Source organism: Macaca nemestrina, chromosome 4 (genome assembly GCF_043159975.1).
Source record: "Macaca nemestrina isolate mMacNem1 chromosome 4, mMacNem.hap1, whole genome shotgun sequence".
In the NCBI taxonomy this organism is placed as follows: Eukaryota; Metazoa; Chordata; class Mammalia; order Primates; family Cercopithecidae; genus Macaca; species Macaca nemestrina.
This window is the reverse complement of record NC_092128.1, coordinates 20,310,845-20,337,842: the sequence shown is the minus strand read 5'-3', so window position 1 is coordinate 20,337,842 and position 26,998 is coordinate 20,310,845. Positions and strand designations below refer to the sequence as shown.

Genomic DNA, 26,998 nt, shown 5'->3' with positions numbered 1-26,998 from the left:
TTGAGACAGAGTCTCGCTCCGTCGCCCAGGCTGGAGTGCAGTGGCCCAATCTCGGCTCACTGCAAGCTCCGCCTCCCGGGTTCACGCCATTCTCCTGCCTCAGCCTCCTGAGTAGCTGGGACTACAGGCGCCCGCCACCGCGCCCGGCTAATTTTTTGTATTTTTAGTAGAAACGGGGTTTCACCGTGGTCTCGATCTCCTGACCTTGTGATCCGCCCGCCTCGGCCTCCCAAAGTGCTGGGATTACAGGCGTGAGCCACCGCGCCCGGCCCCAACGTATTTCTTAAATGTATTTGATTGATGTCTCCTGCCTCCCTAAACTGAGCCCCATCCACCTTGGGCACATGTTCTCAGGACCTCCTGAGGGCTGTGTCACAGGCCATGGTCACTCATATTTGGCTCAGAATAAATCTCTTCAACTATTTTGCAGAGTTTGACTCTTTTTGTCAACATCTCCAAGGAGCACTCACCCCAGTGCTGCCCATGATGAGAAAGAGGGCAATGTGGAAACGCCCGAAGCCAATGGTCTCCACTGCATCTTCCACGGTGAATGTCTTTGGCTCTAACAACGAAAGAAAAAGTAGAAGAAATTGCTTCTGCAGGGAAGGGAATGCGTGTGGACTATCAGCTTCAGAAAGCCAACCCATTATTATAAAAACAAGTTGATACGGGGGGGTCAGTGGTAGTGAAAAGTGAAGCAGCGGGTTGAGCCGGAGACTTCTATGATAATCTTACCTTTAACCTGTGGCTCAGCCGTCCCCAGGCTCAACTTCCGAAGGCTGAGGATTGTGATGGACTCAGTTGGCTTGGTTGCCATCTTCTGAATAGCTCAAGTTCCCCAAACAGCTTCCCTGGGGGAAGCAAGGGAAGGAAGAAGGAAAGAAATATAACGGTTATTGGGTACTTAGTGTATGCCAGGCATACTACACACAAAATTTCCCGAAGCCCTCGCAAAAATCGAATGAGGTATGTATTTTTATCCTCTTTCACACCTGGCCTCTGGAACCAAGCAGCTCAGTGTTTTTTTCCCCTACTACTTTTTATTGATTGATTGATTGAGATGGAGTCTTGCTTTATTGCCCAGGTTGGAGTTCAGTGGTGCAATCTCAGTTCACTACAACCTCCACCTTCTTGGTTCAAGTGATTCTAGTGCCTCAGCCTCTTGAGTAGCTGGGATTACAGGCACGCATCACCACGCCCGGCTAATTTTTTTGTATATTTTGTAGAGATGGGGGTGTCACCATGTTCTCCAGGCTGGTCTCGAACTCCTGACCTCAGGTGATCCGCCCACCTTGTCTTCCCAAAGTGCTGGGATTATAGGTGTGAACCACTGTGCCCAGCCTTCTCTACTACTTTGTAGGTATGTGGCTTTGAGGAATTTGCCCTTTGCACACCTCAAATGGGTTTCCTAAAATGGGGATGATATAATAATGGCACCCAACTTTCAAGGTGGTTGTGATGATTAAATGAGTTAGTTCACAGAAAGCACTTACCCCATACCTGGCAAGTACTGATGTGCTTGATAAATGGAAGCTGTTACTATTATTACTGTATACTAGGGATGCATTTGTCACTAGTTGTTATCCTGAACACTTTACATACATGAATTATTCCCGCTAATCTTCACAGAAGATCTGTAAAGTATTATAATTGATCACTGTCTGGCATGTAAGGAATCTGAGAAATGGAGAGACTAAATGGCTAAATTAGATAATTGAGCTAAATTAAGAGGCCAGATGAGACAATCAGAACTCTGAGGCCAGTAACCAACCTTCCGCCTGGGGCCAGACGCAGGTCTTGGCAATTTAACCAATAGCACCCTCTGAGTGGGAGGGAAGAAGGCTTTGCTACAGAAAAACAATCACAAAGCAGCACTTCACACTTCCGCAGATCCTGTGTTTCCAGGGTGCTTTCTTGCATGTCATTGTCATTTAATTCTGACAGAAACTGATGAAGTGCTTTTTTTTTTTTTTTTTTTTTTTGAGACAGAGTCTTGCCCTGTCACCCAGGCTGGAGTGCAGTGGCACAATCTGGGCTCACTGCAACCTCTGCCTACTGGTTCAAGCAATTCTCCTCCCTCAGCCTCCTGAGTAGCTGAGATTACACACACCCACCTCCACGCTGGGCTAATTTTTGTATTTTTAGTAGAGACGGGGTTTCACCATGTTGGCCAGGCAGATCCCAAACTCCTGACCTCAAGTGATCTGCCTGCCTCGGCCTCCCAAAGTATTGGGAATACTGGCGAGCCACCATGCGCGGCTGCTGCTTTTTACCTCACCTTTTTGCATTTAACCCTAAAAAGGATTCTTAACTCTAAAAGTCAAAAGAAAACTAAGACAAGATGGGTATCAAGTTAGTGGCTTAAACAGACTTTTTTTTCAAATAACTTTAAGACATAGTAATTTAATTGTACATTGCTAGTGGGATAAACAGAAAGCCTAAACTATTCTTGCTAATGATATTGTTAGTGATAATATTGGTATCATTAGTTGTATATTAGTACATATTTAGGATGAAGAAAGTAATTATATTAATATTGTTAGGAACCCAGGTTTTCATTGTTAAGAGGAAAAAGATAAATATAAAATCAAATTTAGCTATGTAAAAAATGTATAATTCTAATTTGGAACTGGAAGTAGAGATATGAGTTATATAACATATATAATATTAACAAATATAATATATTGACAAATATAATTATATAACATATGTAATAAATAAATATAAACAAACCCAGGCACCTCAGGTGCCTAATTTGAACTGGAAATAGAGATATGAAATTATTATATAACATATTATTAACAAATGTAATATATTAACAAATATAATTATTATATAACATATATAATAAATAAACATAAACCCAGGCATCTTAGGTAAACGGCTGCTTCTGGCTCAGGGACAGGAAATGTACAAACTGAGCCTGGGGCATCTTGTCGTAGCCTATAGCATGGGCAATATCAAAGACCCGTGGGGTCGTAATAAAAGATTACAAAATTAAAACTGAGGGATGGGGGCAGTACCTCACACCTGTAATACCAACATTTTGGGAGGCTGAGGCAGGAGGATCATTTGAGGCCAAGAGTTTGAGACCAGCCTGGCCAACACAGCAAAACCCCATCTCTACTAAAAATGCAAAAATTAGTCAGGCGTGGTGAGACTCCATCTCAAAAAAATATATATTAAAATTGAAAAGGTGCCCACTGGCCAAAGATGGGACAATTTGAACATCAAAAAGACTAATGACTGCAAATAATTGAACCATATTAAAGATGTTAAAATCCATTTATTCACAGTAATACTATAATGAAGACCTCATTGATCACCTTTGGAGAATGATAAGAAACAAACCCATTATTCTGAAAGCTAGTAAATATTGTAAATATCTTGACTTTTTTGTACAAATTGTCTGTACATCAGGGTAAACAGTTGATGAGGGAAAATTATTTGTGAATAATAAAGCTAATGTGTGCAGAAAAAAGGATGAAATTAAATTATCACTGTTTTGCACCTTCTAAAAAAATAATGGATCCAGGCAACAATCATCACTGGCTGATAAACTATGAAGTGAAAGGCTGATGGCGAACTTTGCTATGAGAGGGATACGGCTGATAACACCTGAGCCCACTGAAAAATCTTAACACCATGGAAACAGAGACAGGCAGATTGCATTGGCTCCTAATGAGATGCAACGGGAAGGCGTATACAACATCACCTGTGAAGTATTCTCACAAAGAGAAACTGAACCTGAATCGAATCAAGAATCTAGCTCTAGCTACCAATTTACACAGGAAATAAAGAACATATTAAACAACACCATGTGGATGCAATAAGAAAAATGCAGAATGCTGGAAGCTGTATAAAATAAATGACCCAGTTTCTTCATTAAGTAAACGGCAAGGGAAAGAAGAGGAAAGGGGAACTTATAGACTAAAATAAAAGAGACACATCAAACCAAAAATGGACCTTGTTTGGATGTTCATTCAAACAAATCAGCTATAAAAAATTTAAAAACAAAACAAGTGTGTGGCTTGGCGCAGTGGTTCACCTCTGTAATCCCAGTACTTTGGGAAGCCAAGGCAGGCGGATCACCTGAGGTCAGGAGTTCAAGACCAGCCTGACCAACATGGTAAAACCCCATCTCTACTAAAAGTACAAAATTAGCCGAGTGTGATGGTGCATGCCTGTAATCTCAGCTACTTACGAGACTGAGGCACAGGAGTCGCTGGAACCCGGGAGATGACAAGAGCAAAACTCCATCTCAAAAAACAGAAAAAAAAAAAAAGAAAAACAACAATGTGAGAGAGATATACAGACAATATCAGGGAAATTTTAGCAAGTTTGGAAATTTGAAGATATTAAGAAATTACTGATGACCTCATTAGGTGTGACAATGGTATTATGGCTATGGTATAAGAAAGAATCCTTGTATTTTTGAGGTACATACTAAAATATTTGCTAATGAAATGATGATGTCTGAGATTTATTTAAAAATAAATAATAAGGTGAGGGCAGTGTGTATAGGAATTATATGGGTGTATAGATGAAAAAAGAATGGTGATCTGTTGAAAATTATTGGAGAAAGATTGTTATCTTCTACTTTTGACTATGTAGTATTTTCCAAAATAAATAGCTCAAAAAACATGAGGTTCTGAGATTCCTTTTTTTTTTTTGAAACAGAGTTTCGCTCTTTTGCCCAGGTGGGAGTGCAGTGGTGTGATCTCAGCTCACTGCAACCTCTGACCCCGGGTTCAAGCAATTCTCCTGTCTCAGCCTCCCGAGTAGCTGGGATTACAGGTGCACGCCACAACGCCCGAATAATTTTTGCATTTTTAGTAGAGATGTGGATTTCTACTCCATGTTGGCCAGGCTGGTCTCGAACTCCTGACCTTAGGTGATCCACCCACCTTGGCCTCCCAAAGTGATAGGATTTCAGGCATGAGCCACTGTGCCTCATGGTTGTGAGATTCTTATGTAACTTTTCCAATGTCTGATCACTAGTAAGTAGTAGAATCAGAACTCACAAAGAGTTAATATCCAAACTATGTAAGAAACTCCTGGGCCAGGCACAATGGCTCATGCCTGTAATCCCAGCATTTTGCGAGGCTGAGGTGGGTGGATCACAAGATCAGGAGTTCAAGACCAGTCTGGCCAACATGGTGAAACCCTGTCTCTACTAAAAATACAAAAATTAGCCAGGTGTGGTGGCGTATGCCTGTAATCCTAGCTACTCAGGAGGCTGAAGCAGGAGAATCACTTGAAACTGGGAGGCAGAGGTTGCAGTGAGCCGAAATCATGCCACTATACTCTAGCCTGGGTGACAGAATGGGACTCTGTCTCGGCAGGGTGGCAGTGGGGGGGCAGCCTCCCAAAGGGCTGGGATTAAAGGCATGAGCCACCGCTCCCGACCACAATGGAATATTATTCATCTTTAAAAAAGAGAGAAACCCTGCCATCTGCAACAAGGTAGATGAACCTGAAGGACATGATGTTAAATTAAACAAGCCAGACACAGAAGAATGAATACTATGTTATGTCATTTACATGATGAATCTAAAATAGTCAAAGTCATAGAAGCAGAGAGTGGAATAGTGGATGCCATTCTGAGGGGCTGAGGGGAAGGGGAAACAGGGAAGTATTAGTCAAAGGCACAAAATTTTGGCTATACAAGATGAATGCGTTCTAAAGATCTTCCTACAGCATTGCACCTGTAGTTAACAATATGGTATCATGCGCTTAAAATTTTGCCAGAAAGGTAGATCTTCTGATAAGTGTTCTTATCACAATAATAGCTGGGTGTGGTGGCTTATGCCTATAATCCCAGGAATTTGAGACCAGCCTTGCCAACATGGTGAAACCCTGTCTCTACTAAAAATACAAAAATTAGCTGGGCATGGTGGCAGGTGCAGTGGTGGGCACCTGTAATCCCAGCTACTCGGGAGCCTGAGGCAGGAGAATCACTTAAACCCAGGAGGCAGAGATTGCAGTGAGCCGAGATTGCGCCACTGCCCTCCGGCCTGGGCAACAGAGCAAGACTCTGTCTCAAAAAAATAAATAAATAATAAATAAGCAGGCTAGAGGAAACTTTTGGAGGTAGGTTTATGGCGTAGATTGTGGTGATTGTTTCACAGTGATACTTATCTCCAAACTCTTCAAGTTGTATACATTAAATGTGTACCAGTTTTTATGTCATTCATGTCTCAATAAAGTGGTTAAAACAAAAACAGAAACAAAAAAAACCCAAGCCAAGCTGTCCTTTTGCCAGAACGTAAAAATAGCCAGAGAGGGCCGGGCGCCGTGGCTCACACCTGTAATCCCAGCACTTTGGGAGGCCAAGGTGGTTGGATGGCCTGAGGTCAGGAGTTCGAGACCAGCCTGGCTAACATGGCAAAACCCCATCTCTACTAAAATACAAAACTTAGCCGGGCATGGTGGCCGACGCCTATAATTCCAGCTACTCCGGAGGCTGAGGCAGGAGAATCGCTTGAACCTGGGGACAGAGGTTGCAGTCAGTTAAGACCGGTGCCACTTCACTCCAGCCTGGGCAAAAGAGTGAGACTCTGCCTCAAAAAAAAAAAAAAACAAAAACAAAACAGAGAACAGCTGTGTAGTAGCACATCAAGGTCATTAATGTTTGCCAAGTGCTGGCTCTGTAGCTCCTATGGAAGCTTCAGAGGAGGATCTGACATGTTCCTGGCCTAAGGAGTTTTTTGTTTCTGGGTTGTTTTTTTTTTTGTTTGAGACAGAGTTTCACTCTTGTTGCCCAGCTACAGTGCAATGGCGCGATCCTGGCTCACTGCAACCTCCGCCTCCCAGGTTCAAGCAATTCTCCTGCTTCAGCCTCCGGAGTAGTTGAGATTACAGGCATGCACCGCCATGCCAGGCTAATTTTGTATTTTTAGTAGAGACAGGGTTTCTCCGTGTTGGTCAGACTGGTCTTGAACTCCCCACCTCAGGTGATCCACCTGCCTTGGCCTCCCAAAGTGCTGGGATTACAGGCGTGAGCCACCGCGCCTGGCCTAGTTTTTAATCTAGCTGGGGACGCAAAAGATAAACATAGCAAACAACTATATTGCAGTGTATCTATTCTTTGTTTTCTTAAACACTGTCACAGAAACAAAAATATTCCCAGATGGGAAAGAGATCAATAATGCTCAAAGTTAATACATGAAATTCTCTCTCTCAAGAGAGACCATAAAAAGTATGAAAAGTTGTTATTTACACATAGTAAGAAAAGCAAAATAATTGGTGTCTCAGACCATCTGGGATCCTGAAAGTTATGTGGACAGACAATTATGAAACTACTGCTCCCTTTTCAGACATTATTGGAACATCATTTGAAGGGTATTCTTTATTTGGAAGCTTTTTTTCCCCCCCTTTTCTCCTTTTTTTTTTTTTTTTTTGAGATGGAGTTTTACTCTTGTTGCCCAGGCTGGAGTGCAATGGCGTGATCTTGGCTCACCGCAACCTCTACCTCCCAGGTTCAAGCGATTCTCCTGCCTCAGCCTCCCGAGTAGCTGGGATTACAGGCACCCATCACCATGCCCAGCTACTTTTTTTTATTTTTAGTGGAAATGGGGTTTCACCATGTTGGCCAGGCTGGTCTCAAACTCCTGACCTCAGGTGATCCACAATCTCAGCCTCCCAAAGTGCTGGGATTACAGGTGTGAGCCACTGTACTTGCCCTAAATTTTTTTAAATTTTAATTTAATTTTTATTTTTTGATACAGGATCTTACTCTCTTACCCAGGCTAGAGTACTACCATACCTGGGCAAAAAAAGAAACAAAAAAAAAACTGGACTTAATAAAAATTTAAAACTTTTGTGCATCTAAAGACACTATCAAGAAGGTGGGGAAAAAAAAAAAAAAACAGAATGGGAGAGAGTATTTGCAAATCATACACCTGATGAAAGTGTAGTATCCAGAATATATAAATAACTCTTACAACTCAACAATAAAAAGACAACCTAATTTTGTTTTTTTTTTAAACAGTCTCACTCTGTCGCCAGGCTGGAGTGCAGTGGCATGATCTCGGCTAACTGTAACCTTCCCCTCCTGGGTTCAAGTGATTCTCCTGCCTTAGCCTCCTGAATAGCTGGGATTACAGGCGCACACCACCACGCCCAGCTAATTTTTGTATTTTTAGTAGAGACAAGGTTTCACTATGTTGGCCAGGATGGTCTCAATCTCTTGGCCTTATGATCCACCCGCCTCGACCTCCCAAAGTGCTGGGATTACAGGCATGAGCCACTGTGCCCAGTGACAATCTAATTTTTTAAATGGGCAAATGATTTTAATAGACATGTCTACACAGAAGATATGCAAATGACCAATGAGCACATGAATAGAGACTCAGCATCATTGGTCATTCGGGAAATGCAAATCAAAACCACAAGATATCACTTCCTACTCAGTAGGATGCCAAAAAAAAATTTTTTTTTGAGACAGAGTTTCACTCTTGTTGCCCAAGCTGGAGGTGCAGTGGCATGTTCCCAGCTCACTGCAACCTCTGCCTCCCGGGTTCAAGTGATTCTCCTACCTCAGCCTCCCAAGTAGCTGGGATTAGAGGCTTGCACCACACTCGGCTAATTTTATATTTTTAATAGAGATGGGGTTTCACTGTGTTGGTCAGGCTGGTCTTGAACTCCTGACCTCAGGTGGTCCACCTGTCTTGGCCTCCCAAAGTGCTGGGATTACAGGTGTGAGCCACAGTGCCCAGCCAGATCCCTAAAATTAAAAAGGTAGGCAGTATGTTTCTCATACTTTAGAATTTTTTTAAAAGAAAGGCAGTAGCAAGTGTTAGTGAAGATGTGGGGGCATCAGAACACTTATGTGTTGCTGGTGGAAATTTAGAATCATGTAGCCCCTGTAGAAAACAATTTGTCAGTTCCTCAAAGGGTAAACATAGATTATGTGCTGTTCCACTCCTAGGTATAACCTCAGGAGAATTGAGAACATAATTTTATAAGTTGAATTGTGTGCCCATCAAAATTTATATGTGGAAGACCTAACCCCTAGTACCTTAGAATGTGAGTTGATTTGGAATTAGGAGCATTGCAGATATAATTCGTTAAGATGAAGTCAGCTCTTTCTCTTTCCCTAAGTGGCCTGAGGTAATCTGTGAAAATGGTTCAGTATTCACTTGACCCAGAGAACTCCACAAAATCATGCAAATCAAGAGGTTCAAATCTTTGTTTCACTTTAAGAACACTCATGACACTTCCCAGGTCATCAAGGGTATGCCTATATGGAAAACCACGAAGTATCTGAAAGATGTCACTTTACAGAAATAGTGCATACCATTCCGATGTTACAATGGTGGAGGTGGCAGGTATGCCCAGGCCAAGCAGTGGGGCTGGACACAAGGTTGGTGGCCCAAAAAGAGTGCTGAATTTTTGCTGTACATGCTTAAAAATGCAGAGAGCAATGCAGAACTTAAGGGTTTAGATGTAGATTCTCTGGTCATTGAGCATATCCAAGTGAACAAAGCACCTAAGATGTGCCGCCGGAACTACAGAGCTCATGGTCGGATTAACCCATCCATGAGCTCTCCCTGCCCACTGAGATGATCCTTACTGAAAAGGAACAGATTGTTCCTAAACCAGAAGAGGAGGTTGCCCTGAAGAAAAAGATATCCCAGAAGAAACTGAAGAAACAAAAACTTATGGCACGAGAGTAAATTCAGCTTTAAAATAAATGCAATTAAAAGTAAAACAAAAAAAAAAAGGGGGGCCAGATGTGGTGGCTCACGCCTGTAATCCCAGCACTTTGGGAGGCCGAGGTGGGTGGATCACGAGGTCAGCAGTTTGAGACCAGCCTGACCAACATGGTGAAACCCCATCTCTACTAAAAATACAAAAATTAGCCGGGCGTGGTGGCACGTGCCTGTAATCCCAGCTATACAAGAGGCTGAGGCAGGAGACTCTCTTGAACCTGGGAGGTGGAGGTTGCAGTGAGCTGAGATCACGCCACTGCACTCCAGCCTGGGTGACAGAGTAAGACTCTGTCTCAGAGAAAAAAAAAAAAAAAAAAATGAAGTTATACTGGAGTGGAGTGGGAGTCTTATCCATTGTAACTGATGTCATCATAAAATGGGAGAGTTTGGACACAGAAACAGCACACAGAGAGAATGGCCTGGGAACACGAAGGCAGAGATGGGGGTGATGCATCTATAAGCCAAGGCACCCCAAGGGTGCCAGCAACCACCAACAGCTAGGGGAGAGGCATGGATCAGATTCTCCCTCCCAGCATCAGAAGGAACCCACCCTGCCAAAATCTTGGTCTCAGACTTCTAGCCTCTCGAATTGTGAAATGATCAATTTCTCTTGTTAAAGCCGCTCAGTGTATGGTGCTTTATCATGGCAGCCATAGGGAACTAATACATGTGTCCACGCAAACACTCATACATGAATGGTCAGACAGGCATCATTTATCATAGCCAAAAGTAGGAATGGTCCAAATGTTCATCATCTGATGAATGGATAAATGAGATGTGGTCTATCCATACAATGGAATATCATTCAGCAAATAAGAAGGAATGGAGTTCCGATACTTGCTACATCATGAATGAATCTCAAAAACATGCTAAGCAAAAGAAGTCAGACACAAAGACCATCTATTGTATGATTCAATTTATGTGAAATATCTGTTTATATGAAAATTCACAGAGACAGAAATAGATGAGTGGTTGCCAGGGGAGGAGAGAAGGGATTGACTGATAATAGGTGTGAGGATTCTTTGGCGGGTGATGAAACATTCTGGAATTCTACTGTGGTGATGGTTGCACAACCTTGTGAACATACTCAAGATCACTGAATTGTACCTCTTTCTTTCTTTCCTTCCTTCCTTTTTTTTTTTTTTTTTTTTTTTTTTTTTTTTTTTTTAATGGGACAGAGTCTCGCTCTGTTGCCCAGGCTGGAGTGCAGTGGTGCAATCTCAGCTCACTTCAACCTCTGCCTCCCAAGTTCAAATGATTTTCCTGCCTCAGTCTCCCAAGTAGCTGGGACTACAGGTGCCCGCCACCACGCCTGACTAATTTTTTGTATTTCTAGTAGAGACTGAGTTTCACCATGTTGCTCAGGCTAGTCTCGAACTCCTGACCTCAAAAGATCCACCCACCTTGGCCTCCCAAAGTGCTGGGCTTATAGGCATGAACCACTGCACCCAGCCTGAACTGTACCCTTTAAAATGGTGACTTTTATGTACGAGGATTATGTCAATTATATATTTATTCCTTTTGTAAAAACAGAAAAATAAAATAGTAATGCAAATCACAGCGGCAGACTTTAAAACCAAAAGGAATCTGGCTATTTATAGTATCTGGGAATAAAATGATTCAGTTTGATGGAAAAATTGTATTTTTAAATCCTAGTGAGTTCATTTTAAGTTCAGTTACAACTAAAATGCGTAACAATGAGTTCTGTCTTCAGTCAACATTAAATCTCTTCCATCAGTCATGTTTTATGATGTCTCCTAACAATCTAAACATATTTTACAATTTTAACAATCTTAAAGGTTTACATTTTAGAGGGGCAATAAAACAATTTCCAGCAAGTCTCCTTGTTTTCTATATTGAACAACAAGAAACCTGGAAATCTTCCACTTACTACTGAGCAGAACAAGTTTTTTTGTTTTGTTTTGTTTTTGTTTTTGTTTTTGGAGACCAAGTCTCGCTCTTGTCGCCCAGGCTGGAGTGTAATGGTGTGATATCGGCTCACTGCAACCTCTGCCTCCCAGGCGATTCTTGTGCCTCAGCCTCCTGAGTAACTGGGATTACAGGCGTGCGCCACCACGCCCAGCTAATTTTTGTATTTTTAGTAGAGACGGGGCTTCACCATGTTGGCCAGGCTGGTCTCAAACTCCTGATCTCAGGCGATCTGCCCACCTTGGTCTCCCAAAGTGCTGGGATTACAGGCATGAGCCACCGTGCCAGCCCAAGTTTTTATTTATTTTAATTTTATTTTATTTATTTTTGAGGCAGAGTCTCACTCTGTCGCCCAGGCTGGAGTGCAGTGGTGTGATCTTGGCTCACTGCAACTTCTGCCTCCTGGGTTCCAGGGGTTCTCCTGCCTCAGACCCCCGAGTAGCTGGGATGACAAGGGTGCACCACCACACCTGGCTAGCTTTTGTATTTTTAGTAGAGACAGGGTTTCACCATATTGGCTATGCTGGTCTCGAACTCCTAACCTCAAGTGATCCAACACTTTTGGAGGCTGAGGCGCGTGGATCATTTGCATCTGGGAGGAGGAGGTTACAGTGAGCTGAGATCATGCCGTTGCACTCCAGCCTGGGTGACAAGAGTGAAACTCCATCTCAAAAAAGAAAAAATAGCCTTATGAGTTGCACATCAAGTTATGCTACAAAATGGAATTGATTATATCCATCATTCTTTCAAAATCATGTGTGTATGCATGTGTGCCGAGAAGACTGCAAGCAGTATCATGTTGTTTAAATAGTGAGAAAGAGGTAGTGATGGGAGGTGAAGCTGCAGAGGTGGGCAGGGCCAGAAGCACCCCACCTGCTGAACATAGATTCCATTCTATAGCCACTGCTCCCCAACATTGGGCCAAAACATATAAACCCTCCATACAAAAAATATGTGACACAAATACATATTACAGTTTTTCAGATTACCATTTTGTATAACAAAAATCAACATAAGAGCATTATTGACTTCATAGTCATTATATATTTCTGATTAAAAACAATAATAATAATATTTTGTTTCCATGATATGAAGAAAACTAAAATGTGGCATAGTTTTAGGCAACTGATGATATAAAAGAAAATAAAATTCCTTTTGGTCTTGACATTAGACCTCCAGAGAAACAGAATCTTCATATGCAACCCTTGGTCCTAGAGTGAGCAAGATTTACATGGCCATAAAAAAAGCAGCTGTTTATTCATTTTCAGGTTCACAGTCAACCTCCAGAGTTTTGAATAAAACACCTAAGATTTGATTGTGGTTTCAAGATGGAACAAAATGTTAATATCTTTGACAAGGCAACAGCCAATTACATATAACAAAGGTGAGAGTTGGAAGTCAGTGAGGAAAGATGGAGGGATTTGGTAGGCATCCTACCCAAGGATCAATATGGTGACTAAAATGCACATAATAAGGATTAGAGCTATAAGTGTACTATGTATAATTCAAAAGTAACTAAGGGAATAAAGATATCTATACCATATTGGGAGAATAGCACAAAGGAAGGAAAATTATGACCTAAATTATCATTTTTCTTGTGAGTAATGGATTGATACTGTCATAAACCAAGAAATAAAGTATAATTATATTGTTTTAATCATAAAAGTAATCACTTGGCAAACTAAAAACACACAATAAAAAGAAATTTCTTGCCAGGCATGGTGGTTCACGCCTGTCATCCCAGCACTTTGGGAGGCCAAGGCAGAAGGATTGTTTGATTGCTTGAGGCCAGGAGGTCAAGACCAGCCTGGGCAATATAGAGAGACCTCTTCTCTACTAAATGTTTTTAACAAATTAGCCGGGCATGGTCCCAGCTACTTGGAGGGCTGAGACAGGAAGATCACTTGAGCCTAGGAGCTCTAATCCAGCCTGGATGATAGAACCCAGAGGAAGGAAGGAAGGAAGGAAGAAAGAAAGGAAGGAAGGAAGGAAGGAAGGAAGGGAGGGAGGGAGGGAGGGAGGGAGGGAGGGGGAGGGAGGGAGGGAGGGAGGGAGGGAGGGAAAGAGAGAGAGAAAAGAAAGAAAAGAAAGAGAAAGGAGGGAGCGAGGGAGGAGAAAAGAGAGGGAGGGAGGGAGGGAAGGAAGGAAGGAAGGGGAGGGAGGGGAGAGAGAGAGAGAGAGAGAGAGAGAGAGAGAGAGAGAAAGAAAGAAAGAAAGAAAGAAAGAAAGAAAGAAAGAAAGAAAGAAAGAAAGAAAGAAAGAAAGAAAGAAAGGAAGGAAGGAAGGAAGGAAGGAAGGAAGGAAGGAAGGAAGGAAGGAAGGAAGGAAGGAAGGAAGGAAGGAAGAAAGGGAAAAGAAAAGAAACAAGAAAGAAAAAGGAGGAAGGAAGGGAGGGAGGGAAGGAGGGAGGGAAAGAGAAGAAAGAAAGAAAGAAAGAAAGAAAGAAAGAAAGAAAGAAAGAAAGAAAGAAAGAAAGAAAGAAAGAAAGAAAGAAAGAAAGAAAGAGAGAGAGAGAGAGAGAGAAAGAAAGAAAGAAAGAAAGAAAGAAAGAAAGAAAGAAAGAAAGAAAGAAAGAAAGAAAAGAAAAGAAAGAGGAGGGAGGGAGGAGAAAAGAAAGAGAGAGGGAGGAGGGGGAGGGAGGGAAGGAAGGAAGGAGGGGGGAGGGAGGGAGGGAAGGAAGGAAGGAAGGGGAGGGAGGGAGGGGGAGAGAGAGAAAGAAAGAAAAGAAAAGAAAAAAGAAAGAAAAAGGAGGAAGGAAGGGAGGGAGGGAAAGAGAGAGAGAAGAAAGAAAGAAAAGAAAAGAAAGAGAAAGGAGGGAGGGAGAGAGGAGAAAAGAAAGAGAGAGGGAGGAGGGGGAGGGAGGGAGGGAAGGAAAGAAGGAAGGAAGGCAGGAAGGAAGGAAGGAATGGGAGGGAGGGGGAGAGAGAAAGAAAGAAAGAGAGAGAAAAAGAAAAAAAGAAAGAAAGAAGGAAAAAGGAGGAAGGAAGGAAAGAAGGAAGGAAGGAAGGAAGGAAAGGAGGGAGGGAGGAAGGAAGGAAGGAAGGAATTTCTTTGGGGATGTGGGAAGTTGAAGCAGGAGATTGCTTATTTCTGTTATAAACTCATTTTACTATTTGATGTGTTGCCATGTGCCCTTTTACTTCAAGAAAAATTTATAAATTTAAAGAAAGCTAAACAGCAAAACAGAATATGAAACCTACATGTTTAACAGAAGCTCTTACAGCTCAGGAAGGAAAAGATGGAGGCATCAGGGACATGAAGAATACATACAGTGGCTGGCAAATCTATGAAACCATGTTCACCTGCACCACATCTTCACATTAAAGGGAGTTACAATTCTTCTCTGTCAGATTTGCAAGAATTTAAAGGATTGATTATACCAACTGTAAGAGAAATAGGGACTCCAACTATTGGCAGACGTGTAAATTGGTACAACCTTTCTCGAAGGCAATGAGGCATCGGATGACAGAATTGTTGACTGAGCAATTTCACTCTGAGGACTCATCCTCATGAGATAGTCAAACAAGTATACGACGATATAGGTGGGCATAAGGAAGGTCACCACACTGTTGGTTTTTTTGTTTGTTTTTGAGGCAGAGTCTTGCTCTGTTGCCCAGGCTGGAGTTCAATGGTGCGATCTTGGCTCACTGCAACCTCCGCCTCCTGGGTTCAAGTGATTCTCCTGCCTCAGCCTCCTGAGTAGCTGGGATTACAGGTGCCTGCCACCATGCCCACCTAATTTTTTGTATTTTTAGTAGAGATGGAGTTTCACCATGTTGGCCAGGCTGGTCTCGAACTCCTGACCTCAGGTGATCCACCTGCCTCTGCCTCCCAAAGTGCTGAGATTACAGGCATGAGTCACCAAGCCAGCCCACACTGTTGTTTTAACAACAACAACAACAACAAAAGAATTAGATACAACCTAAATGCTCACCAGTAGAGAAGCAGTTAAACAAATGATAATATATTCCCATAATAGAATGCCATATAGAAGCTCTTAAGTGAGGCTATTGAGTGTTGAACTGTGTTTTCCAATATGTGTCTATATAATGATACCGATTTATAAAATTATTATTATTTTGTTTGTTTGTTTTGAGACAGAGTTTCACTCTTATTACCCAGGATGGAGTGCAATGATCTTGGCTCACTGCAACCTCTGCCTCCCGGGTTCAAGCGATTTTCATGCCTCAGCCTCCTGAGTAGCTGGCATTACAGGCGCTCGCCACCATGCCCAGCTAATATTTGTATTTTTAGTAGAGACAGGGTTTCACCATGTTGGCCAGGCTGGTCTCAAACTCCTGACCTCTGGTGATCCACCTGCCTCAGCTTCCTAAAGTGCTGGGATTATAGGCATGAGCCACCACACACAGCCAATTTATAAAATTATTGAAATACATACTTTTATAGATGGAATGATTTCAGCAAAGATGTTATCCAAAACTGTGTTTAGTCTTTCAACAAATATTTCTTGAGCACTACTAGGCATCAGACAATAAAATACACTGAAAAGAGTTCCTGCTTCCAAAGAACTTGCAGTCTACTGTGGGAGAAAGGCAAGTATTGCACCAGGCACAATGGCTCACACCTGTATTCCCAGCACTTTGGAAAGCCGAGGTGGGCGGATTGCTTGAGCCCAGTAGTTTGACACTAACCTGGGCAACATGGCAAAACCCCATCTCTACCTCAAATACAGAAATTCAGTGGGTGTGGTGGTGCCCACCTGTAGTCATAGCTACCTGGGAGGCTGAGGTGGGAGGATCACCTGAGCCTGGGAGGTTGAAGCTGCCGTTAGCCGTGATCATACTACTGCACTGCAGCATGGGCAACACAGTGAGACTCTGTCTCAAAGAGAAAAAAGGCAAACATTCAGGTATGGCAGATATGGCAACAAGGTTAGTGAAGGATGCTCTGGCAACATAAGAGAGGGCCCCTTCTCTTGTGAGTCTTGAGACCTGGCGGAGCTTCTGTAGGGAAGTCTAAATTGAGACTTCAAAGACAAGTAGTAGTTGCCCAAGAGAAAAAGGGTGACATACATATTACTTGCAGGGTTTAGATTTTAGGTTTCTGGGTTCTCTTTTTTTTACTTTATATTTTTATGCATTGTTTGCATTTTTATTTATTATTTATTTTTGTATTTATTTTGGGGCAGCGTCTCACTCTGTCTCACCCAGGCTGGAGGGCCGTGGTGTGATCTCTGCTCAGAGCTTCTGCCTCCTGGGTTCAAGCGATTTTCCTGTCTCAGCCTCCCAAGTAGCTGCGACTACAGGCATATGCCACCACCCCTGGGCAGTTTTGTATTTTTAGTAGAGACAGGGTTTCACCATGTTGGCTAGGCTTTTCTTGAACCCCTGACCTCAGGTGCTCTGCCCATCTTGGCCTCCCAAAGTGCTGGGATTACCGGCGTGGGCCACCTCACCCAGCCTAGTTTGAATTTTTAGAAAGACTGTTTTCCTTCACCAAGAATTCTTTTTGGAAAAAATGAACCACTGAGGCCATGTTGACATGTTACTCACGTGTTGTTGACATGCTGCCCACAGTGCTCCCTGTGCCAGGCAGGTCTGCCTTTTTTTTTTTTTTCTTTTCTTGAGATAGGGTCTTGTCTGTTGCCCAGGCTGGAGTGCAGTAGCATGAACATGGCTCACTGCAGCCTCAACCTCCTCCTCCTGGGCTCAACTGATCCTCTGGCTTCAGCCTCCCAAGTAGCTGGAATCACAGGTGCACACTCCCATGCTTGGCTATTTTTTTATTTTTTTTTTGAGACAGAGTTTTCTCTTGTCCCCAGGTTGGAGTGCAATGGTACAATCTCGGCTCACTGCAACCTCTGCCTCCTGGGTTCAAGCGATTCTCCTGTCTCAACCTCCCAAGTAGCTGGGATTACAGGCACCTGCTACCATATCCAGCTAATTTTTTGTATTTTTGGTAGAGATGGGGGTCAGGCTGGTGTTGAACTGCTGACCTCAGGTGATCCACTTGCCTCAGCCTCGCAAAGTGCTAGGATTACAGGCATGAGCCACCGTGCCCTGGCCAGTCCGGCTAATTTTTTAAATTTTGGTAGAAACGGGGTCTTACCATGTTGACCAGACTGGTCTTAAACTCCTGGGCTCAGGCGATCTTCCTCCCTCAGTCTCCCAAAGCGCTGGGACTTACAGATGTGAGCCACCATGCCCAGCCAAGGCCTGTGTTTTTGTGCCACATGCCCCCACCTGCTCTCCATTACTAGCCACGACCTATTGGGCCAGGGATAGGCACTTGACCTGGAGACGATCAAATGATTGGTCAGAAGTCCACAGGGTAGCCTGGCATAAAAGGCCCTGTTTGATAGTGGTGATGGGTACACAATATTGTGAATGTACCACATGCCACTGAATTGTTCACTTTGAAACTGTTACAGGCTAGGCATGGTGGTACATACCTGTAATCCCAGCACTTTGGGATGCAAAGGTGGAAGGATTGCTTGAGGTCAGGAATTTGAGGCCAGCCTGGGCAACAGAGTGAGACCCCCATCTCTACAAAAATAATAATAATACTAATAAATTTAAAAATAAAAATGTTACAATGGCAAATTTGAAGTTATGTGTATTTTACCATAGTTTTTTAAAATTAAAATTACAAGAAAAAAATTGCCAAAAAAATACAGTACCAGTAAATGTTTGTAGCAGATATAAACCACAAATTACAAGACAAAAATATTAAGATTCTAATGGCCAGTCTGGGCAATATAGTGAGACCTGGTTTCTACATAAAAGTTCTTTAAAAAACTAGCCCTGTGTGGTGGCACACACCTGTGGTCCCAGATACTTGGGAGGCTGAGGTGGGAGAATCGCTTGAGCCTGAAAGGTGGGGGCTCCAGCGAACTGCGATCATGCCACCTGCTGCACTCCAGCCACAGACGTGGACCCTGTCTCAAAAAAAAAAGAAGAAGAAGAAGAAGAGGAAAAGGAAGAACAAGAGGAGGAGAAGGAAGAAAAGAAGAAGGAGAAGAAAGAGAAGAAGGAAAAGAAGGAGAAGGGGGAGGAGGAGAGGAAGAAGAAGAGAGAAGAGACAGAAGAGAAAGAATAAGAAAGAAGATCATCCCAGTAGATTCACAGGCAAATTGTATGAACAAACAATTCACAAGATGAATGTAAATTATAATTTAAAAATCTTTAGGTATCATTTTATGCCAACTAAATTAACAGACATGGAAAGGAAAGAAGGAAGAAAGGACAGAGGAAGGGAGGAAAGAGGAAAGGAGGGAAGGAAGAAGTAGTGAAAAAGAGAAGATGACAGGAATGGAGAGAGGGAAAAAAGAAAGGAAGGAGGGAAGGGAAGAAAGGAAGGGATGAGGGAAGAGTAGAGGTGGGAATGAAGCAAGAGGAGGAAGGAAAGAATGGAGGGAAAGAAGGAGGGGAAAAGAAGGGAGGGGGAGAAGGAAGAAAGCCAGTAGTCATGGTGAGCTCAAGATTAAACTTACTCCATTTCTTCTGCCTGCATTTCCTCATCTGGGAATAAAAATAATTCTACGTGCCGGTGGGAGAAATTGCTATTGCCTACCCAACATCAGGGCTTCCCTTGTACCTTGCTGGTGGCAGTGGTGACTGAGATGCAGGTGAAGGTTGTTGGGGCTTCAGGGAAAACCTTCTTCTGCCCCTTGCCTCTTCCTCACACCCCCTCGCTAGACTACAGGCAGGGTGGCTGGCCCTCCGGCTGGCATCTCAGGTCATGATGCAAATGGAAAGATGGAAAGATGGAAACTTTGGACCAAATCTGGCCAGCATGAGAGCAACAGCCTGGAAACTGAGGACCAGGAGATCTCCTGCAGCCTTGAACTGCTCATCTCCAGACACCACGTACGAAGGAAACAAATATACCTCTTAGGTCCAAGCCACTGTGATTTCTGGTCTCCGTTACTTGCAGTTTTGTTCAATTCTCAATTGATAAACTTTCTCTTAAGTGTGTGATGACAATGAAATGAGATGATGCATTTTATAAAAATACGTCAATGTGCCATTGCATCAAAAGTCCTCTTGGTAGTACTGTCTCTCATCTCTGAGCAAAGCCATCAAACAAATTTTTACAACTTCACCACAATCACAAAGCATTTACTCAGGAAATGTTTTGAAGTATCTACAGGCTGGGGGCAGTGGCTCACACCTGTAATCCCAGCACTTTGGGAGGCCCAGGAGGGTGGATCACCTGAGGTCAGGAGTTTGAGACCAGTCTGGGGAATATGGTGAAACCCCGTTTCTACTAAAAATACAAAAATTAGCTGGGCGTGGTAGCACACGCCTGTAGTCCCAGCTACTCGGGAGGCTGAGGCAGGAGAATTGCTTGAACCTAGGAGGCAGAGGTTGCAGTGAGCTGAGATCAAGCCACTGCACTCCAGCCTGGGTGACAGAGTGAAACTCCGTCTCCAAAAAATCAGCTGAGCATGGTGGTGGGTGCCTGTAGTCCCAGCTACTTGGGAGGCTGAGGCAGGAGAATCGCTTGAACCTGGGAGGCAGAGGTTGCAGTGAGCTGAGATTGTGCCGTTGCACTCCAGCCTGGGCAACAAGAACAAAACTCCACCTCAGAAAATAAAAATAAAAATAAAGTATCTACAGAGTTACCAAATATATATGTATCCAAAAGGAATTTATTGCTAATGTTCTGCTAATATTAGAACATACTGGGATCAAATAAAAAATTTCCCAAAAGGGGGAGAAAAAGTCACTTGTTTTCTAAAACAGGTTGATTTTATTTTACAGGTAAACTTGAGTGGTGTTGGGAAATTGTGCTCTCAGTGTGCTACTTTCCTACTGGAAAATAAGACCTCAAAACCTCTCCAAACTAGTCACTTCATCTTACTTATGAGAGGCTCAACAAAATGGATACTTTTCACCCAAAATTCTCCTGTTTTCCACATTGCAAAATCAATATATTTTAGAGAAAGAAGAAGCTTTCAAACTTCAGTTCTTCCAAAGGCATAGTTGGTGCAGGGGGTGGAGTGAGGGTGAAAAAAAGGGCTGGCGGTGAGGTGTGGCTCAGAGGAGCAAGCCAGCCCTTGCCCCACCACCAGAACAGAGTTCGGTGCCTGTCAATTTTAACACCGGTCTTCCCAATGCACCGCCCTTAAAGATGATCAGGGAGAGGTGGGTCCCCAGTGTCAGGGGAATTTGCCAGGAAGGGGAAGAAACAAACGTACAGGTTTACCCGCAACAGAGAAAGTCCTCATTCCCACCCTATTAGGATATAGAGTTTTCAACAACAGGATTCCTTTGGTGGAGCAAGTTGTAGGGCACAGGGTTGTTGGCAGGAGATTATCAGGATCGCAGCGTTCACATCTGTACGTTGCAAAGGGGTTTACTCTCCCAGTCATTAAAAGGACACTCAAACACAAACTCAAAGTTAGTTAGCATATATATGAAATGTATTTTCTTAGTAGTTTCTAGAGTTTCAGCCAAAAGCTACATAAAGAAAGAAGAGAACAAAGTGTTTGAGAGATGGAGATGAGGAACATTATTCAGGGATAGAGATTGCAATCTTAACTCAGAAATGGAACGCTGGAAAGGCTGAGTTGACATCCTCTGTTCTTTGGTCCCCTATGTCTTTTTTTTTTTTTGAGACAGAGTCTCACTGTTGCCTAGGCTGGAGTGTCATTGCATGATCTCGGCTCACTGCAACCTCCACCTCCTGGGTTCAAGCGATTCTCCTGCCTCAGCCTCCTGAATAGCTGGGATTACAGGCACCCACCACCATGCCTGGCTAATCTTTTTGTATTTTTAGTAGAGACGGGGTTTCACCATCTTGGTCAGGCTGGTCTTGAACTCCCGACCTTGTGATCCACCCACCTCGGCCTCCCAAAGTGATGGGATTACAGGCGTGAGCCACCGCGCCCAGCTGGTTTCCTATGTCATTCTAAATCCTTTCTAACCCAGTAAGAGGATGGCTGGATGGATGAATGGATGGATGGATGAATGGCAGATGGATGATCAGTTAGACCAACTCAGGAAAATAGGGAATAACATGGAAAAGAATGCTTTGCATCCCTCACCATCAGTTCCTAAAAAGCTATAATGGGAAAGTAATCCATGACCTACCTTCACAAAACCTGGCAAGAAACTGATAGATTGGGGATTTACCCTGAAACCCAAGGCTCAGATGGAGTTCGAGCTTCATTAAAACGAATCCTATTTATTTATTTATTTATTTATTTATTTATTTATTTATTTATTTTTTGGAGGGAGTCTGGCTCTGTTGCCCAGGCTGGAGTGCAGTGGCGCGATCTCGGCTCACTGCAAGCTCTGCCTCCCGGGTTCACGCCATTCTCCTCCTCAGCCTCCCGAGTAGCTGGGACTACAGGCACCCGCCACCGTGCCTGACTAATTTTTTGTATTTTTAGTAGAGACGGCGTTTCACTGTGTTAGCCAGGATGGTCTCGATCTCCTGACCTTGTGATCCGCCCGCCTCGGCCTCCCAAAGTGCTGGGATTACAGGCATGAGCCACGGCGCCCGGCCATTAAAATTAATTCTAAAGGACTGGTTGACATTTTATTCTACTGTTTTTTGTTATACTGATTTTTTTTTTAATCAGAAATAATTGGGCCACAGTAGATCTTTTTTAAACTGAGTTTTGTGTGTGGTGTGTGATGTAATTTGTTTTGCAATATCAGATGAAATTTTCATGCTCCATTTGCCTTCAGCCACAAACTAACAGTCAATGCCCCACCCCCACCCTCTACAGCAGCAGGAAAAAATAAGTCCAGATCAATGTTGTCCATAAGTTTCTCACCTCTGTATATTCCTTGGACAGCCTTCCAATTTCAGGATCTTTTGCTCCCCTCACCGTGGCCAAGTCTTAGACGGAAGTTGCAGCACTGATGGCTTCTCAGGGGTGTCCAGACTTGTGTTCCCAAGACGCCTGGCTCCCTGATCTTATCCTCTCTTTTCAGGTCGGGTCTCAGATCAGGAATCTTTAAGCGCCAACTTTGCATTCTGGGCAAGTGAATGACACCTAGGGCACACCCTCTTCTCAGCAGCCTGCACCTGATCCCCTTTTAAAGGGGAAATTACATTTCTTGTTAAGACAGAAAGAGGCTGCCGAACTTTGGAGGAAATTACTGTTGTTCTCAGGACAGCTGGAGGAATTTCTGAACGAGAAGACCTAGGCAAGGGGCAGAGGGAAGCTTTGCCCTTGCAAACGTTTGCTCACAGCCATTGTTTAGACTTAAGGGGCAGGTTCATGCCCATCCTGTCGGCCACATCCTGCAGGGTAGCAGGCATTGTAGCCCCTGGTATAGGCCATGGTGCCCGCCACCGTGGAGCCGCCTGTACTGTACATGGAGCACGCTTTGCTATGCCAGGAGTCACTGAGTGGCCAGGCTGTGAGCCAGTCTTGGGTCAACTCTGTGGGCCTCAATGTCCCTGCTTCTGTTCGTTATTTCCATACAGACATCAATGTGCCCGACTTCCCTGATTACCATTGCACTGAGATTTTTGATGGGGCAAAGTCTTCGAAAGAGGATGGCAAGGCTAGGAAAGGGTTCTCCTATTTGGTAACTGCAACACCTGCTGTGGGTGTCACATGTGCTGCCAAGAATGTCATCTCCCAGTTTGTTTCCAGCATCAGTGCTTCTGCTGATGAGTTGGCCATGTCGAAAATTGAAATCAAGTTATCTGACATTCCAGAAAGCAAGAACATGGCTTTCAAACGGAGAGGCAAATCCCTGTGGGTATGCCATCAAACCGAGAAGGAAACTGACCAAGAAGCTGCAGTTGAAGAGTCCCAGCTGAGGGCCCACAGCATGATTTAAGGGCCAGGTGCAGTGGGCTCATTCCCAGTACTTGGGGAGTACTGGGAATACTCCCCAAGTAATCCCAGCACTTGGGGAGGCTGAGGTGGGCGGATCACTTGAGGTCAGGAGTTCAAGACCAGCCTGGCCAACATGGTGAAACCCTGTCTCTACTAAAAATACAAAATTAGCCAGGTGTGGTGGCATGCGCCTGTAGTCCCAGCTACTGGGGAGGCTGAGGCAGGCGAATCACTTGAACCTGTGAGGCAGAGGTTACAGGGAGCTGAGATCACACCACTGCACTCCAGCCTGGGCAACAGAGTGAGACTCTGTGTCAAAAAAAAAAAAAAAAAAGAAGAAGAAGAAGTAAAGGATGGGCTGGGAGTGGTGGCTCACACCTGTAATCCAAGCACTTTGGGAGGCCAAGGCAGGTGAATCACTTGAGGTCAGGAGTTCGAGACCAGCCTGGCCAACATGGCAAAACCCCATCTTACTAAAAATACAAAAATTAGCTGGGAGCGGTGGTCCATGCCTGTAGTCCCAGCTACTCGGGAGAATGAGGCAGGAGAATCGCTTGAGCCTGGGAGGCAGAGATTGCAGTGGGCCAACATCATGCCACTGCACTCCAGCCTGGGAGAGAGAATGAGACTCTGTCTAAAAAAAAAAAAAAGATAAAAAAGGAGTAAAGGATGAGTGCAAAGCCTATCAGGATAGCCCATTTGAGTTTCTTTACTAGATGTTTGCATTCATCCTGTGTGCACCCATTGCAAGTGAAGATTTTGATGGTGATTACTGCCCTTGCAGTGGGTCACACAGATGCATCTGGCAGGATCTGAGAGGGGCCTGCACCTCTTAACCTTGGAGCTTCCTCACACGAGTTGACCAGTGAGGATACAGTCATGTTGGTTAGTGACTGGGACTCAAAAGGCCAGGCGTGGTGGCTCAAGCCTGTAATCCCAGCACTTTGGGAGGCCTAGACGGGCGGATCGCGAGGTCAGGAGATTGAGACCATCCTGGCTAACACGGTGAAACCCCGTCTCTACTAAAAAATACAAAAAACTAGCCGGGCGAGATGGCAGGCGCCTGTAGTCCCAGCTACTCGGGAGGCTGAGGCAGGAGAATGGCATGAACCCGGGAGGCGGAGCTTGCAGTGAGCCGATCTAGCGCCACTGCACTCCAGCCTGGGCGACAGAGCAAGACTCTGTCTCAAAATAAACAAACAAACAATAACAACAAAAAAACCAGGGTCTCATCCAAAGCGTAATTTTGAATTTAATCAGCTCTTTTAGAACTTTACTAACAATGAAAATTTAGAACTGGCCAGGTGCGGTGGCTCACACCTGTAATCCCAGCACTTTGGGAGGCCGAGGCGGGTGGATCACTTGAGGCCAGGATTTTAAGACACCAGCCTGGCCAACATGGTGAAACCACGTCTCTACTAAAAGCACAAAAATTAGCCATGGGTGGTGGCAGTTGTCTGTAATCCCAGCTACTCAGGAGGCTGAGGCTGGAGAATTGCTTGAACCTGGGAGGCTGGAGGTTGCAGTGAGGTGAGATTGCACCACTAAATTCCAGCATGTCCCTGAGACAGAGTGAGGTCCTGTCTCAAAAAAAAAAAAAAAAAAAAAAAAATTAAATAAGATACTATTAAGTACTTTGTAAATTGCAAAGGCACTAAAAAAATAAAAAAGACAATGACAATGATACTTAATTCTATCAGTATAGTTACCAAAAAGATAATAATCTACATGGATAAAGTCCATTCAGACAGAACAGTCAGTGGGGTGGGGGCTCATGCCTGTAACCCCAGCACTTTGACAGGCTGAGGCAGGAGGATAGCTTGAGCCCAGGAATTCAAGACCAGCCTGAGCAACATAGTATTGAGACGCTCCCTACCCATGCAACTCTACAAAAAACTAAAAAAGATTAGCTGGGCATGGTGGTACACTCCTGTAGTCCCAGCTACTCAGGAGGCTGAGGTGGGAGGAACATTTGAGCTAGGGAAGTTGAGGCTGCAGTGAGCTGTGATCACACCACTGCACTCCAGCCTGGGCAAGAGTGAGACCCTACCTCTCTCTATATATATATATATGCAAACATATATATATATCTTATCTTGTATATCATATATCTATCTTATCGGACTCTTAGGAGTCTGCTAGTGCAGGCACTTAAGAAATGACGCATGACTTTGGGGCCCACAGAGCCAGGGAGTACCAGGCCAGACCACTTGGTGGTTTCCCTCCCAGCACACCATTTTCTGAACTCGTCAAAGCCTCCAAATCTTTCTCTAGTTACTCCAGCATAACATGCATTGACAGTAAACAAAGTCCCTGATGATGTCCTGTTGCCACACTTCTTTTCACAGGATTTAGCAATCCAGAGGGCCACACTGGGGGCAGCCCTCCCTCCAAACGAGAACATTATCTCTTCTTCCTCAGTGAAAATTCATGAGAAAGTTCCTAAGCTTGTAATGCTTAGCCCTAGACAAGGGAAAAAGGTGTTTGAGGAAGGAGGAAATGAGGAAATAGAATATGCATAATCCTTCTCTGGGATTAGTTTGTGTAGCTCTGTTGTTCAGCTTTGGCCTATAAGTCAGTAGTAAATGGTATGAAATAATTTTTTTTTTTCGAGATGGAGTCTTGCTCTGTCACCCAGGCTGGAGTGAGGTGGCTCGATCTTGGCTCACTGCAACCTCCACCTCCTGGGTTCAAGGGATTCTCCTGCGTCAGCCTCCCAAGCAGCTGGGACTATAGGCGCCTCCCACCATGCCCAGCTAATTTTTGTATTTTCAGTAGAGACAGGGTTTCAACATATTGATCAGGCTGGTCTCAGATTCCCAACCTCAGGTAATCCACCCCCCTCAGCCTCCCAAAGTGCTGGGATTACAGGCATAAGTCACCGTGCCCAGTCTGGTATGGAATAATTTTGAATAAAAACATCTTTTTTTTTTTTTTTTTTTTTTTTTTTTTGAGATGGAGTGTCGCTCTTTCGCCCAGGCTGGAGTGAAGTGGTGCAATCTCTGCTCACTGCTTATTTTGTTGAGATGGAGTCTCACTCTGTCTCCCAGGCTGAAGTGCAGTGGCATGATCTCGGCTCACTGCAACCTCCGCCCCCCAGGGTCCAAGTGATTCTCCTGCCTCAGCCTCCCGAGTAGCTGGGATTACAGGCACCTGCCACCACGCCCAGCAAATTTCTGTATTTTTAGTAGAGACGGGGTTTCACCATATTGGCCAGGCTGGTCTTGAACTCCTGACCTTGGGTGATCCACCCGCCTTGGCCTCCCAAAGTGCTAAGATTACAGGCATGAGCCACTGCGTCCGGCCGAATAAAGACATCTTAAGGAAAAAGTGAATGACTCAGATGTTTATTTTCTCAAATACAGTATTTAAAATATTGCAAGAAGACATCTGTTTAGCATTCTCCCCTCATTTCTCAATTATTTTATTATTTGAGAATTAATACCCCACACGAAGACAAAAATCACTTGCCAAAGTCCTTCTTCTCTGACATGGTTAAGTCGTGTCAAATCCACAGGCTGATATCCAAATAATACACAGCTTCATGCTTCAGGTGAGCCAAGAACAACCTTCCCATTGAACG

At 44.0% G+C, this 26,998-nt stretch overlaps 1 protein-coding gene across 3 annotated transcripts in view; it reads right to left on the bottom strand.

The window, feature by feature from the left end:
* Window positions 1-22,581, bottom strand: part of LOC105471309 (SVOP like) — a 103,218-nt gene extending 80,637 nt beyond the window's left edge. For 2 of the 3 annotated variants that reach the window (XM_011723728.2, XM_011723731.2), the window contains exons 1-3: window positions 22,396-22,578; window positions 736-851; window positions 471-562 (exon numbers count right to left, since the gene is read on the bottom strand). In XM_011723728.2, the coding sequence (XP_011722030.1) occupies window positions 471-562; window positions 736-817 (174 nt within the window). In that variant the 5' untranslated portion in view covers window positions 818-851; window positions 22,396-22,578. Of the gene's footprint in view, window positions 1-470; window positions 563-735; window positions 852-22,395 lie in introns of all 3 variants that reach the window. The other variant, XM_011723727.2, reaches the window with a different exon arrangement.
* Between the last annotated feature and the right edge of the window lie 4,417 nt (window positions 22,582-26,998).